The sequence below is a fragment of the Hetaerina americana genome, unplaced genomic scaffold (genome assembly GCF_022747635.1).
Source record: "Hetaerina americana unplaced genomic scaffold, ioHetAmer1.1.p SCAF_10, whole genome shotgun sequence".
In the NCBI taxonomy this organism is placed as follows: domain Eukaryota; kingdom Metazoa; phylum Arthropoda; class Insecta; order Odonata; family Calopterygidae; genus Hetaerina; species Hetaerina americana.
The window spans coordinates 25,567,060-25,582,753 of record NW_027286070.1 but is presented as its reverse complement, the minus strand read 5'-3'; the positions used below and the strand labels follow the sequence as shown (position 1 = coordinate 25,582,753).

Here is a 15,694-nt window from a genome sequence, read left to right as displayed (position 1 = left end):
GGCTTTATCGTTAAAAATTTCCTCCCTCTTTTAAGTCACAATGATTCAAATATCGCAAAAGCGTTCATTTCCCCAACAATTATTTACAAATGGCTAAAACAACGGGGTCTGGAGAGGAACGTTAAATAAGCAAACGACGGAGCGAGCGTTTGAAAATGTAATGCCATCTGTATCCATGCCGATGGATTTATCTGAGAAAAATTTAAAGCTTTTCTTATTGAAATAGGATACGGAAAAGATTAAAGAAATTACATAAACCTATAAAAGAATTTAGATGGAAGAATGCGACGGGAGGGAGAGATTCAGACCAATGAATTGGGATATGCGCATTTTAGATTTGCGAAAAACTAAAAATTGCGTAAGAGATAGAAAAACTCGTTCATGAGGACGCACGCGGGGAAAACGTGACATGGAGAATGCATTCGAGAACCTGATAAAACCCACTAAATTTGAAACAAAGTGGAAGCAGTTGAACTAGAGGAAGTAGAGGGTATGGCTATCCCCTGTAAACATATTCATCAAAGGTGGTATCTTTCTAACCTTTCGCCTATACCTACAAAGTGGTCTAGCGGATAAGAAAACAAATAGAAGGACCTATTTGTATTTTCTATGTACTTTCTCCACATAAAATAGGCAGAGGATAACAATTTGAGCAAACTTATTTAATTCTGTGCATGCGGCGTTTATTTTATTCCCATCTCCCTAAAATACAGGAACCTGGTTGCGCCGATGTGACGGGGTGTTGCGGTCGGGGTACGAGTAATGTAGGAAGAGAGGAGGAGGAAGAAGGTACTTGAGATAGGGCGAGAAGGCCTGGGGAGCAGGGGGGAGGGGTAGGGTGTGGTGACGGGAAAGGAGAAGGAGGGGGATTCGCGGATCCCGCTGATGACGCATTACGGACGGGAGAGAGAAAGAGACGAGACAATTGAATCTTCGAGCGGTGGCACTACCGATAGAAGAGAGAGATGGGGTTAGAAAAAAGAGAAAAACTGAAATTCTCCGGCATACGGGAGAGTGGAAGGTGGGAGTTTGGGGGGGGTTGTGGGTTCGGGAGGAGAGGGGTGTATGCGGAAAGGAATGCTTAGTGTTGAGGGCCGGAGTGGAGGGTGGGCGGGGCGGCAGTTTAAGAGGACGTCACAGCAGAGCCGTGCAACTAATTCCTCAGCCATCTCCGGGATATCCTCCCGCCCCCAAAACCAAATCCGTCGTCTCCCTTGTCCCTTCCCCCCCCTAAATCAACCCCTCACGAACTCCCAATTACGTTGGTGGGTACTCTCAAAAGCCCCTTTGGGCGCCGAATGTTTCATCTTTCTAACGTGCACTAAACCCTTCCGGTGGATCAAATTGACCCCCTTCCGAATTTTTAGGGCTAATGCATGTTCACTTAACTCAATTTGGAGGAATATTTCAAGATGAAGTATGGGGGATGAAATATCACGATGAATCCGTGCGGATCCATAGGAAAAAATTACAGCAAATCCGAGGAATGACTGTAAATGTAGAGAAACGGCCTATCGAATCCAATATTTTATCATGTGAAATTCAGATTAAACAATTTGCCAATATATTTTTTATTACTTATCTGCAAAAGGAAGCGCCCCTTCAAAAGAATTCATTAGTGTCGTAAAACGAGCGATGGAAAAGTTAAGGTAACATCATTGATTAAGATTTTCAAGGTAAGCTAATATAAAACGGTAGATAGAATTATATCAAATAATGTTCCATGGAACTTATCACATTCGTAGTATGCCATTCAAAAAAGCGTAATGCTCATATTTCCACTAGTAGTGCAATTGAAATTTGAATATGATAATAATTAACTTAATCTTAACATTTCTTTTTACCGTTCACTGACTTAGGTTTAAATATCATATTTCGGTAAAACTTTCCCATCCACCAAGAAAAAAATACTTCAATCGAAATACAAAGTGAATAAGCTTAAAAACCTTGCAATTTCCGCTATTAATAACTTCTGATACAATAACCGGGTTTCGCCATATTGTAAAATAACATATTCAGGTCGTAATGCGCCGTATAATGATACCCGGCTTGTATAATATGTTTCTTTGGTGGAATTTACAATTATTTTTAAGAAATATTTCTTTATTACCTCCTTTTGAGAAATCGCACGGTGTCAAGCCCGATGAATATGAAAATAATTATCAGTAAGGCACCGTGAATAATATTCAGATGAGACTGTGCTCAATAAAGCAGGAAAAGCAATTGAATGGGAAGTAGAATATGGAGATAATAGGGAAAATGGATTTCGGTTTCGTGACGTGAGCGACGCTCATGTGAAAGCACCCTCAAATAAGTCCGCAAAAACCACCAAAGTAAGATAATGTATCATTGTGAATTTGAGTTATTGAGTATGCCAGGCTGGACTACTTCTTCGCCTTTTTCGTGGAGTTTACATATCTGCCAAAATACAAACACGCATACACATAACGGCGTACACACAGACATATTTATCGAACCATAAAGTGAACACTAAGAAAGCAATGAGGCAAAAAACGCGAGGGATGCCGCGCTTATAACACCCTATCACGCCTTCTCTGTGGCCATAAACCCAACCCACACTCTTCCAGTTGAGCCAATAACCAATGAATGTGGCCGCTACACCTCTCAATCCAGACCCTCCTTCCCATCCCCAAACAGCCGTTCTTTCGACGTCTTATGGGAGATCAAGGTCCGTGATATTCGTCCGGAAGAAACCCTAATCTCGGATAGGGCGGGAGGAGGAGGGCGGAATAGAGGGCTCTGGGGTAAGGGATCGGGCTGTTTGGGAGAGATGAAGAAAGTTACGGATTCTCGTGAGAAGAAACGATTTCCAAAGAACAAACTCGAAAACTTACATAACATTCCTGCTATCGGCGGGAAACAAAAAACATGGTTACCACAAAGAAAAGAGCGCGTTTGAGGTGGAACGGAAAGCGGCCATAAAATTCTGATTCCCTTGAATCCTTTTGTGCCTAAGACGCGTTTATAACTTGGAAAGGGTATCGGTCGTTTCCTAAAATATTGTGTTTCGCGGTTTACTTCTCAACAGGTCCATTATAAGTTCAATCTGGGGGTTTCTTCCAGATATGCTCTTGGTACAAGCACGCAAACAATAAAAAAAGGATTGTACCACAGTATGATCATTTAAAGAGATTAGTCGGGTAAATTTGAATGCAACAAATTAGCAATATTAAAAAATTGGATGATCCAGTAGAATGCACAATCTGAGGTATATACTATAGATATAATATTTATGCTATCCGTAAACTCACAGGGTAATTAGAGTAAATTTTCCCTCACTTCGACATATTTTTCATTAGTGTGATAGTAAAAGCTTAAGATTAATATATAATGCACGAGATACAGTAAAATATCGTTTTTAGTTTTAATGTGAAAATATAAGTATCAAACATCATCTACATTAAAATTCAAGAAATGCTTTCCCGTGTATGTTTTTCCGGATAATACCCAAATACAGAATTTGAATTATACATGTTTTCATGAAATTTGCACGGTCTAAATACTTCAATTACTTTTTTATCATACAAATGCCTTGCCTTTATTTACTAGAGGGACCGCGAGATTTTGAACTCTCTTGGAAAAAACGAAGAAAAAATATTTTGGTTCAATGACGCATTTGAGCAATACTTTTGAAAAAACCGAAAGAATTTTTGGGAAAATAAGTGGAACATTATACAAAAATTATGTTTCTTATTGTATGTCCAACAAACGCTTCATATTTCGTGAGTACCTCAACTAGATCATGTTCATTAAGCAGTCTATCGCTAAACGGGTACTTCCTGAACGATCCCCAAAAAGTAACACCGCATAAATAATTTTGAAAACTTTTCTAGACCAAATACTCTTCGGTGCTCCACTCGGTGTGATATGCGGAGCGCCTCTTTCCTCCCAGCACAGAAAAAACCCGAGGGTGAGGAAGTGACCCCCAGTAGCCTTCGACCGATTCCCATCAGAGAATATTCTCGACCGTAGAGCGAAGGGGATGTGCATAGCTGTAAGAGCTTCGGGGAGGGGGCGAGAGAGTGGGATCCACGAGGGAGGGGAAGGAGGAGGAAGAAGAAAAGGGAGAGAGAGGATAACGAGCAGGAGGGGTTGGTGGGCAAAAAGAGAAGACTCAAGAACCCCTTCCACCGGGATCGATTACCCTAGGAAAAGGCGGAAAGGAATTTCCATTACGGGAGAAATAAGCGAGATATGAAGGGGCAAGAAGGCGGCCCAAGGAAGGATGGCGAAGATGAAAAAATTCCCGCTGGACCAGCGGCCTACCATACTCCCCCGTTTTTAATCCCCGAGGAAAAAAAACCCAGGCTTGTGCCCGCACCCCAACAGCCAAAAAGGGGTGGGGAGTGGGGTCTGCCGGTTGAGGCGGGGTGTGGGGGTCGAAACCCTTCTCATCCTCTTCGCATACTTGAGGTATCTCTCCCCCCCTTGTTGCATCTTCTCCCTCTTGACCGCTGGGTTCCACCTCCCCACACCCACGCCCCTTTCCTTTCGGACTAAAGAGGGCGGAAAAAGAGCGAAAGGGAGAAGGGCCGTTAATATATGTGGAGCCCCCCGAGAAGGAACAGGGTGAGCAGGCTACTGGGGGGGGGTATTAAAAAAAGGGGGACGAGCATCGGTGAGTTTAGGAAATCCTGCCCCCTTCCCCCTTTCAAAATCCCTTCACCTTACCACCCTCCCCTCCGTTTCCCACCCGACTCATACCTCTTCGGGCCCTTCTGCCCTTAAAAAAAATAGGATCCCCTTAGCCCCTCCAAAATCAACCCTACGCCATGCTCACGCACCAACACACGCACTCTCCGGTAAAGGACGCCCCCCCTCCTTCTCCTCACCCGCGCGGCTCCGTCCCCTGTCCGCCACGCATGGCCGGATCGATGGAGATAATCAATTATTTGGGAACGGGGAATGCGGCACCGCTACGGGCTCGCCTCGCTCATAAGAAACGCATCTTGTGAGTCACTTTTTTTTCGCTCTCGTCCCATCCACCCCTTTCCTCCCCCCGCCCCGCCTACGCACCGCGCCCTTCCCTCGCCCACCCCCGCGCCTCCTCCGCACCCGAGGAGGGAAGCCCCGACGGTCAGAGGAGAAAGAGGCGACGGAACCGTTTTGCTTTGTGCTTTGCGTTCTGCAGGAGATATCCGCTCATCTAAACCCTCGGTATTTACGTGCGAAAAACAATCTCTAAAGAGGAAAGCGAAATAACGTACCCGTCACCCATGGCCATGAAGAAACATGAATAAAAACTGCCAAAATGACTATAACAATGAGCCAAATTGATCGCTCGAAGTTAACGAAAACACTGAACGTCTTTTAAACCTTTGGTATAAGCTTTAAAATAGTACAGTACGCAATATACATATAAAGATAGACAGTGTAGAGTCCATACGCAGTCCATAAAAGTTACAATCACTTCTTTTTTGCAGTGAAAACTAATTGAAAAAATACCGCGCAATAACATCTTACTTCCCTTAATCATGTGTATATGATATAATAAGCATATATATGATACTCATATAAATGGCAAATGACTATTCAAATGACATGCAAATGTTCTATTATATCTCACGCTAGTCCCACAGGTTCAGAAGTACCTCAGTAAATATAACCAAATAATGTAAAGGATCAAGACACAAGGAAAAGAACTCTTCTCCACGACTGGAAAGGAATATTGAGCGAGAGAGAGATAGAAACAGCACCCTACCTCCGAATGGGCTTTTAACGTATTCTCCACTAACAATTCGGCGAGCAATCTATAAGGAAGCACATCCGGATTTGGAATCTTTTATTTTTTCCATTCTCCTTCCTTCTCCAAACGGGTCAAGGAGACGGGATGGGGGCGAGGAGGAGTGGGAGGAAAGGCTAGGTTGAAGGGAATGGGATCGAGTGAAGACAAGAGGGAGGGGTGAGGGGCTGGAAAGGCGAGAGAAGAGGCGGACGAAAATGTAGATCGCCAAGGAAAAATCATTACGACTGCCTACTTATCCGCCGCCCCCCCTCCCCTCCTTCCTCCTCTAGGCCCATGCCCTCACCCTCCCTCCGTCTCTTTCCACTCTCATTCCGTGCTCCTACCCCCCTTTCGCCCCAAAAACCCGTCCTTTCCCCGCCTACCCCCCGCGGACGCCACCCATGGCCGCCCCATGACTCCTCTCTACTTCTTTCTGCCCGCGGAAAATTTACAATCCAAAATTCTTAAGAAGCGCATGGATTTCTCATTGTAGCACGTCGATCGGGATCAATATCGCACACAGGATATGCGATCATGATGATCGATTCGCGAGTTTGTGATCGACAATTTCGTTTGGCGGACATTCTTTCACACCACGTAATTTTCGACACAAACACAATTCAAGAGCCCTCAAATTTCCGGACATAGATCATCCTGAGGAAGAACTATTTCTGCGAAGGAAAGCGACATTCGACTAGTTATAAATAATTTGAACTCAATGAGAAAGTATCGCATCGAAGGATGCTGTAAGCAAGTTATCATTATTCTCTCAACGCGATTACCGGATAAAATTTCATAGCACAATAAGATAAAATAATGATTGATTTTGCAAGCTTTAGATGGTCCAAAAGTCTGGCGGAGTATTTTCTTGCAGATGGTATATTCATACGTTCTTGAGTGTGAATGAAAATAATATGGATCAAAATTTAATCTTGATAATGAAAATATACCCCTTCAGTTGTATTCAAATATGGCTACTGTAATCAATGAAGAGCATGCTAGAATAGAAATGATATCCTATGAAGGGGAAATGAATGATGGTATTTTTTGTCGTCAAATTTTCGCCAACTTCACGTCGATAGCATGTACAGGTATAATATCATTTATTCGAATTAGAATCCCAAGGTCGATACCGATTCATGTACTTCTCCACGCACTGCCATTGCCAACTCTCCCTTTCCAACAGTCACTCTGCAACCAGGTACGCCAACACCCACCCCCTTATCCATCCTTTCCACCCGGACGCTATTTCTTTCACATTTTTATAATGTCGTCCGCATGCAACTCCTCCCTTAAAGGAGTCCCACCTCCAGAGCGGAGAGCCGATCCCTCCCACCCTCGCTCCAAGCGCTCTCAGGCGTGGAGAGCTGCTCTCGGCTAAGATTTAAGATGCTGCTTCCACGGCTGAAAGGTGAAGCCGACGACGCCGGCCGACTCCACCTCATTCGCCACCCACAATCATCATCCCCTCTCACTCCCTCGCTTCCATCCTCCCTCACTCCTCTTTCTTCCGCTCGAAGTACGAGGCCTTTGTCCAATGTGTGGGAGGGAGAGGGGCACATACAGTCGATTTACTCCGCGGTGAAGGGGAGGACGTGGGAAGAGGAGGAAGAGGAAGGGTTGGGCGCGAGGGAGGACGAGCTTTGGGGGTTGAGCGGTAGGAGATGGAATGACTCGGAAGGGAAAGAGGGTTCTGGAGATCGCGGGAGCAAAGAGGGTAGGGAGAGAGATTTTTGGGAAGCAGTGAAAATGATAGGTGGGCAACAGGGTCACAAATGGGTAGTCCAAAGGGGATAGCAGGGTTTGGCACCCCAGATTAACAAACGATTGGGAAATCGCTGAGGTATCAGGATCAAGTTTTTCCTTTTTCTGTCACAGTGATGCGTTCTGGAGTTCTTGGTGACGGTCATAAGGGAACTGCAGCGTGAAAATGAAAAAAAACATATCTTCACTCTTCGCCTCAATGTGAGATAAGAAAAAAGTTGATGATTAAAATTTCCAGAGAATTAGTGGAAAAATTCAGAGGGCTTTGGAACGTAGAAATCCATCTAAATTAGGCAGAATGATAAAAGGTATGGGTGAACGAGCGTAGACTCGGCGAAGGATAAGTGAGGCTTTTACCATATGGGTGTAGGTATGATTTATTCCGCTGAATTAGAGAGAGTTATAACCGGATCACCGGATATTGGCCACCAAATATATCTTATGCACCCAGCAATAAGACTGCTAACGAAGAAGAATCTCCCATAGACAGCGAATATCAAGGGTATTATTAAATCAGTGGGACAAGATTCTCCAGAAAAGTAGCTTCTGTATAAAAAAAAGGAGGAAAAGTCAGAGCAATATTTCTGCCTATAAAGTCAGAAAGGATAGGAAATGAATTACTTTAAATCATAAGAGCGGTTAACGTTACAAAAATAAATCGGCAATATTTTATGAAAGGTAAGGATAAAACTCCGCGAAAGCTCAGAAAATTCACTATGAAAAAATACTTTAACGAGAATGAGGAAGGTAATTTCAGAAGAATCTCTATTTTCGAACGGACAAACTCGTGGGGAACTTAAAGAACCACGAGAATGGGCGAGAGAACCAGGAGGGGATTGAGAGTAGAAAGGGCGGGTGGGGAGGTATTGCTATGGAAGGTTGCTCCCAGGAAGACAAAGGGAATAGCGAGCGGAGAAAAGGGATGAGAGACAAGAGGGGGATATGGGGAGTAAGAAGAGAAGTGGGCTTGGTGGAATGGGTGGGAGGACAAGACGGAGCGCAACCGGATAATATATATAAAAAAAGTGGAGTCGTAAGGTGTTTCTAAAAGGGGCGCAAATGAAATTGTCACGGATCCGTAGCCAAGCATCTTCTCCAGTCAGCTAAACGCCGATTGTTTCTTTCCATCGCGGTCGCGGTTGGAAAGGGTGGGAAAAAAATTGTCCATCAGCAGTTTTCACAGAGAGTCGGAGTCGGAATTGCCAGGCGAGGTGCTACATGACACGGGTCGCCGGGCTCAGATTAACATCAGAGAAAGAGGCGATGGATGAATGGTAACATTTAAAGGGATTATTAAAAATATGTATTGAAACAACCCATCCCTTTGACTTAATTTTCAACCCCAGATCCTTTCATTAAGAGATTAAATTTACACATTTCTACAAAGTTTTACTTCAACGGCTAAATTAGTAACATAAGTATTTGCTCCTAGACACTTCCAATTTATCCTCCGCCATCCAATGTGCAGGTAACCACCATCAGCACGCCCACTCCGTAATTATCTGCTGGGGTAACCCTTGCAGCTCATTGATTTTACTTAACTTTAAATATTTCTACTCATTTAATTCACTTAACTCTATACAGAATGTAGTATTTCGTCGGAAAACCATTTTATTAAACTCCTCTTGCGTGAATACAACAGAATGCTAACACTTCCATAATCTAAAGGAATAGTTCTTTTGTTCCATCCGCTTTTACAATATGAGTTCCACAATTTCTAAATGTTTCTCCATAATTATTGAGTGTGCCCCGGGCGATAAACACACAATGGACACCTTTTTTCAAGTTGAAAGCGAGGGAGAAATCAGAAAGGGAAGGATTTTATCCGAGATTGGTCTCGGTCCCTCCACTTTACGGCAGTGACGTTAGGGAAATGTCATTGAAGAGCTATGAGAGAGGAGAAACGGACAAGGCAGGGAGGGCTGAAAAAGCAGTCCTTGTATTAATCAGGGTTTTTATACTGGAAAGAGGTGGAATCAAAGAATAAATCCTTTCCTGGCTAATTCTTTAAGAGGTTTCCAGATCCGAATTTGTATAACTTTGGGCATTGTGAGCTCACGTTTTTAATCAGCAAAATACTGGTGAGTGAATTCTTCGTGAACGCAAGGGCTGAAGATGAATATATTTCCGCGTAGAAACACTCCGGAAAATCAACATACATGCATCCGAGAGAATAATGTTAAAACATGAGATCTTATAAAGCACAAGAGTTGGTATTTCCACATTCCATCATGTTTATTTATTTATTATTGCCACCTTGAATTGATATAAGGTGCTCAAAGTACTTGTTTTCTATATTATTAAGTTCTAATCAACGCACACAGCCGAAATTTCTCGGAGATATTTGGAAAAGTCAATGCTCAAGAATTAACAGAATATTATTCATTAGCCTTTTTACAGCTGGAAATATTTGGAGCGATTTTTCTCCAATGCACATTCATATATAACCAATTTATTCCTTGCATCGCATCATGTACGGCTCATGATTTCTTCCGTCCGCATATTACACTTGTAAAAACTTCGATCGTTTTGCAATTTTAACAAAAAGACCCATCTGCAGGGGCAGCAGAATCGTTTCCGATTCTCATCAAAACGGAAATTTTTTCTCCTGCCATCCATTACCACATATTTACATTTTTAAGGCAGGTACGCCCAAAATTTTCTAGTCTTCAGATTCCTTCTTTTCCGGCACGGGGACTCGTCCAGCCGGAACTATGCCGGCCGGCGGCAGTCGCCCATCGGATTTCATTCGTCCTAGCGTGTGTGTTGGGGTGATGGGGAAAAGGGGGCTCGTGACTTACCCGTGTGGAGGCGCGTGTGCTGCTGGACGTGCGAAAGCTGCTTGAAGCGGCGATCGCAATAGGAGCACTTGTACGGCTTCTCGCCCGTATGGACGCGGATGTGTTGGACCAGTTGGTGGTTGGACGAGAAGGACTTGAGGCACTGCTGGCACTGGTGCGGCTTAGACTCGGGGCCGCCGACTCCGCGCTGGGCCTCTCGCGCATGCATTTGCATGGCGCTCTTGTGCATGAAGATCTGATCATCGCGAGGCCGCGGGCGAGGAATGGAATGAAACAAACGGAACGGTCAGCATATTTCGGGAAGAAGGTGCGGGGTTAGAGATGACGGGGGGGAGTGGTCAAACTACATCGGGGAGGCCCCACCTGCGAAGAATTCGTGCTCTTCCCTCGACGATTGCCGCGACCGCCGGAAACGTCCGCTACCGGAGAGAGACTACGACCATAAAAGTAAGCCTGGAAGGAAAGTCTTAATACTAGGTACTATTTCAGATATCTTTGTGACTGACCCAACTTATATTTTGATTAATACTGGGTCGCACCCCACTAAATTCGTTACCGCGTAGAGCACGAAGAGAAAAAATTCAGCTACCCTGGTGTAGGAAAAATTTGGTTGGAACAAACCCTTCCCAGGAAAGAGTTTGATTAGGCAATACGCGATCACGACATGTCACGCCGGAGGTATTGGAGCGATGGAAAATTTACGGATCTCTGCCACATCCACTTATATGCCTTCGGTAGCGTTTCCTCACATTTCTTAATAGTCACAAAGATATTTGAAAGAGGCTATTACTTACCCCAGCTGAATAGTTTTGCCTGGCGAATATTATTCTAAGGCCTTTAAGATTAACTTAATTTGTAAAGCGTATGGTGATTGATGCGTGATACTAAGTTACAAGTATCATTGGAAACATGTCGAAAAGCAATGTCCACGATGGGACGGGGTGGCTGCCGCTTTCACTGTCCTTCATTTAAAAATGGAGAATTAGCGGCGAAGTTGGTATTTTTACTAATTATATGAAAGTGACATCGTCAAAATATTTTTCATGCCGAATATAAATGTAATAGTAAATATTGTGCACCGAACAAAGAAAAATTAAAGCATAATTAATTTCATTAGAAGGATGACCAGGCTGTTGTCATAAGCACAACTTTTTGCAGTTTTGGGGAACAATCATTTGTCTAATAAAAGGAGAACACCATCTGTTATCAATTACTGTAAATTATCCAAATTATATTTCACTTTAAAGTTCAAATTAATAGCGCCAGTCGAGAGCAGCAATTCATGGTGTTGGGTGACTTCATAAGTGTGATAAAAAGTGAAATAGTAATTAGAATGGACGCAATTTTAGAGACCAAACTTTATCGCAATAAAGTGAACGATATGGATTTATAACAAATGTTTCTCTCTCAAATAATGAGTCTCGATTATATCCTCAATATGCAATAGGCAATTATGACATGTACCAGTCAATCGCGTAATCATAGTTCTGACTGTCCATTGTGAATTGATGATAAAGACTTGTAAAAGATCTGCGTTGAGTAGACTTACTTATCACCTAGCGCTGCAAACTTGACTGCTATCAATTACACAGATAATAAGATGTTGAAACATACTTATCAATTATCAGCAACATCACCGCCTGCAGCTATTCCAACGTCCAAAGGAATCAAATATCAAAAACATTAAGAACATCATGCAAAATACACATTTTACATTCACAATTATCAATGAATAACAAATGCAATCATTCCCACAGTTGAACTTTAGACAAAAATAATTGAAATTAATGAATTTATTTAATTTTGAAATAGTTATTTTATGCATATTATCACATTTTTATTTAAATTCTTGCACATTTGATTGATTTAATATCACTCTCGAGAGAGCAAAGTCACTTTTTATTCAAATTTATTAATTCATCATAATGCATAATAATTTAAGTCACCATTAAGTTTATTTCATATACATAATTATCTATGGTTAAGGTTGGTTCATGCAATTTTTCAAATAATCAACTGTGAATAGTTCTCCAGAATTAGCTCTAATGATAACTAATGACTATCATTTACGCCAGAGATTATTTCAATTTTACTCCAACGGAATGATATGAAACGGTATTTAGCACTCCGGAAAACTTGTTACGAATCGATATGAAGGTTATTTTAGCTGATGATGACTACACACGACTGCCAACTCAATCACGACGTTAAAATAACTGAAAAGGGTATTTGGTTAGATTGGGAAGTTAACTTTCGAGAATGGCTGATTTTTCATCGGAATAGTTAAAACGAAAACTCACAAACGCAGATTGAGCTATAGATGTATTCATCCTACTACCTTATGCCCACCATGCCTTTGATCCAAGAAGGTACGGGGAAAAGGTACGTACATCATTGACTGTAATACACAAAACATAACGCTGATGCTTAACTGGAAAGAAGGGTTGAGTTAAAATCCTGCATATTTACTCAGATAAGCGTCAGAATAGAACAATGGCGTATAATAACAAGATAAGCACAAAAATGCAGAGATGGGGGAATATTTTTACAGGATTAAGCTCTTGGAAACCAATATTCGCGGAATATAATAACAATTAAATCGTCGTGTGTGCAACAGCTTTGGCCAAGCTAAACCCGGTTCCTTTAGCTCTGAGTTCACTTCTATACCAACTGCTATTTGTCACACACAGTTATGATAAATAATCAAGGATGATGCAATGGACATGCTACTAAAAAGGACGATTGCCGATAGACTGACTTAACGTGAAAAATGGCACGCAAAAGAAGCACCCTGGGACACAACTCCAACCCATCAAATCTTCCATATCACCAACTACACATCTTGCTTCCACCCAAGATCGTACGTCACCAACCCTTTCGGCTCGACCCAGGCTCCTAACCACCACCCTCCCGCCCATGTCCGCCGTTCCCCTCCGCGTCCTGGGCCCCGTTGGTTCCTCCCCCGCTCCGAGACGCCTCATTAGCGATCGTGCTTTGCGAAATGGAGGTGGGGTCTGGAGAATGGGACGAAGGAAGGGCGAGACGTAAGGGGGGGAGGAGGGTAAAATTGAGAGGAGGAAGTTGGTGGGGAAGGGGACGTGATGTGAAAAGATATTTTTTTCTCTCCCTCTCCTAATCTCTTCCTTTTTTCCCTAAGCATAAGAAAGAAAAGGTGAAGGCAAGGAAGAGTGTGAGGTGGGGTCGGAGAGTGGGCCGGGGTGGAAAGAGATGGTGTCCCACCACCGACCCCCCGCGCACCTCGTTCCGCTCCTCAAAAATCCACGAAAATCTCTCGCTCGTCAATCCCACTCCACCCCGTTCCCAAATTTTTCCACCCTTCTTCCCGTGGCGATTAAAAGAAATTTCTTCCTTCTAATTGCCCACCCTCCCCTCTCTCAATTCCCCACCCCCTACAACCACTCCCGTTCTCGTCCCCGAGACGGAGCATTAAAAAGAGTTCTCTCGTTAAGCCAGACAAGTTACACAAAAAATAAACGAAAACCAGAAATCATAAGTTTTTCATCGGGGCAGAAAATTTTTATAACTACCTAATGACAATTAGATTCCTTCACTCGCTCGTTTTGAATGTTTATTTTTTTAAATGACTCTTGTTCCAACGGTCATCAGAAAAACTAACCTAACTTTTCCCAAATTCCCTCCTCCGGAATGACGAAATAAATGATTTTTCTAAAGAGGTGTGACGCATAAAAGAGCATTTAATCTTTTTTAGTACATTTGACTCTTTTTGAATGGAGTGGTAACTTTACAAATACACATTGTCGCATCCATACGATGCAGCTTATGCATGGTATCGTACATATTATTTTCCATCCCTAATAACATCTGTTGAGAGTTAAAATATTACAATTTCAAAGCAGAATATTCTTATTATCCTTCCAAATGTGTTTCGCATGCCCCATAACAATCAACTCAATTACAAAGTAAATTTTTTGGGGTCACATAGTCCCCTTTTTGACATGGGTCAAAATGCATACAAAGTAATTTAAAATTACTCCATCCCCGGAGATTGAAAAAAAATACCTTGCACGATATCAACATGAAAGCACAAATAAAATATTGAAATAGACACAAAATATGGACTTTCAAGAAGAACTTCAATCTTGGAAAATAATAGGAGGCAATAACAAGCATTGGTCTGCGTGAACCAGAACATCTCCCAGAAAAATTCGATTCCGGGGGTTAAAATGTTCGGTATAACCCAGCGCCCAACCCTGCGAAGTCTTCTTCCACGACCTCCTCCATCTTTTCCACTCTTCCACTTATTCGGAGCCATTATTCCCGCGCCACGTGTCACACCCAACCCTCCATTCCTCTCCCTCCTCCACACCCGTTACCCACACGCGTCCCATTGCACGACCTCACCCTGTCCCCCATAAACTCATCATCCACTTTTGAAACTTTTTTTCTTCTCCCCCCCTTCCACTCTCACACACCATCTTTCCCATCCTCCTCAACTACTCCTTATACCAAACCCCACCCCACCTCGCACCGACTCTTCCAAACGCCACTCCTCTCCGCATAGCCAATGAACGATCCTCGCCGGAGATAAATTTCTTCCGAATCTTCGCAAATAAATGGAAGAGCGAACCTCATCTCCCTCCCTCCGAACCACTCCCTTCCTCTCCCCCACATCTTCTCCTCCTCCTTGAAATCCCTGCCCCCTCCCTTCACCCTCATTCAACCCCCCCCCCTTCCAAGCCACCCTCTTTACACTATCCCCTCACGTCCGAGTCGAGAGACGTCGCCCCCTCCTCCACCAAAACCCCCTTTTCACCCCCTCTACTCCCCGTCACAACCTCTCTCAGCCGCCCACCCCTCCTACTTTGACTTATTATGTTGTAGCAACGGGCTGAGTCTCGAGTTTTTCTGATCTCCGAGGCATGTCAACCAAGAGAGCACGTCTGCGTTGCTCACATTTTATTTCTTTTGCTCCTTTTCCCGGAGATATCCCCTTGTCGCATGAAACACGGCCCTCCTAGTGAGGTTAGGGCACCGAGAATAATATATTATTGTTATTATCGTCGAGAGTTTTAAAAGGGGGAGTTAAGGGAGGCGGGAGGGGAAATAAAATTTTGTTGGGTGCATAAAAAAAGAGGAAATTGCAGCCTCTCCCTATGGGTAAGGACTATCTTCCCGTTTGATCCTTAAAGATTTCTCATCGTGGTCGCAATATATCATTCCGAGCTTCCCACGGAATTTTTCAGTAATTTTTCCTTCTCAGGACTGTAATTATTCGTGAAGGTGCAGTTCTGTCGGCGAGAACGGGCAGAGAGAGAGAGAGAGAGAGAGAGAGAGAGAGAGAGAGAGAGAGAGAGAGAGAGTGAGAGAGAGGGAGGGAGGGAGAAAATGAACGAAACATATC

At 43.2% G+C, this 15,694-nt stretch overlaps 1 protein-coding gene across 1 annotated transcript in view; it reads right to left on the bottom strand.

The window, feature by feature from the left end:
* Positions 1-15,694, bottom strand: part of dati (zinc finger protein datilografo) — a 168,816-nt gene that overhangs the window by 66,206 nt on the left and 86,916 nt on the right. The window contains exon 3 of the mRNA XM_071598934.1: positions 10,312-10,546. Coding sequence (XP_071455035.1) covers positions 10,312-10,546 — 235 coding nt within the window. The remainder of the gene's footprint in view (positions 1-10,311; positions 10,547-15,694) is intronic.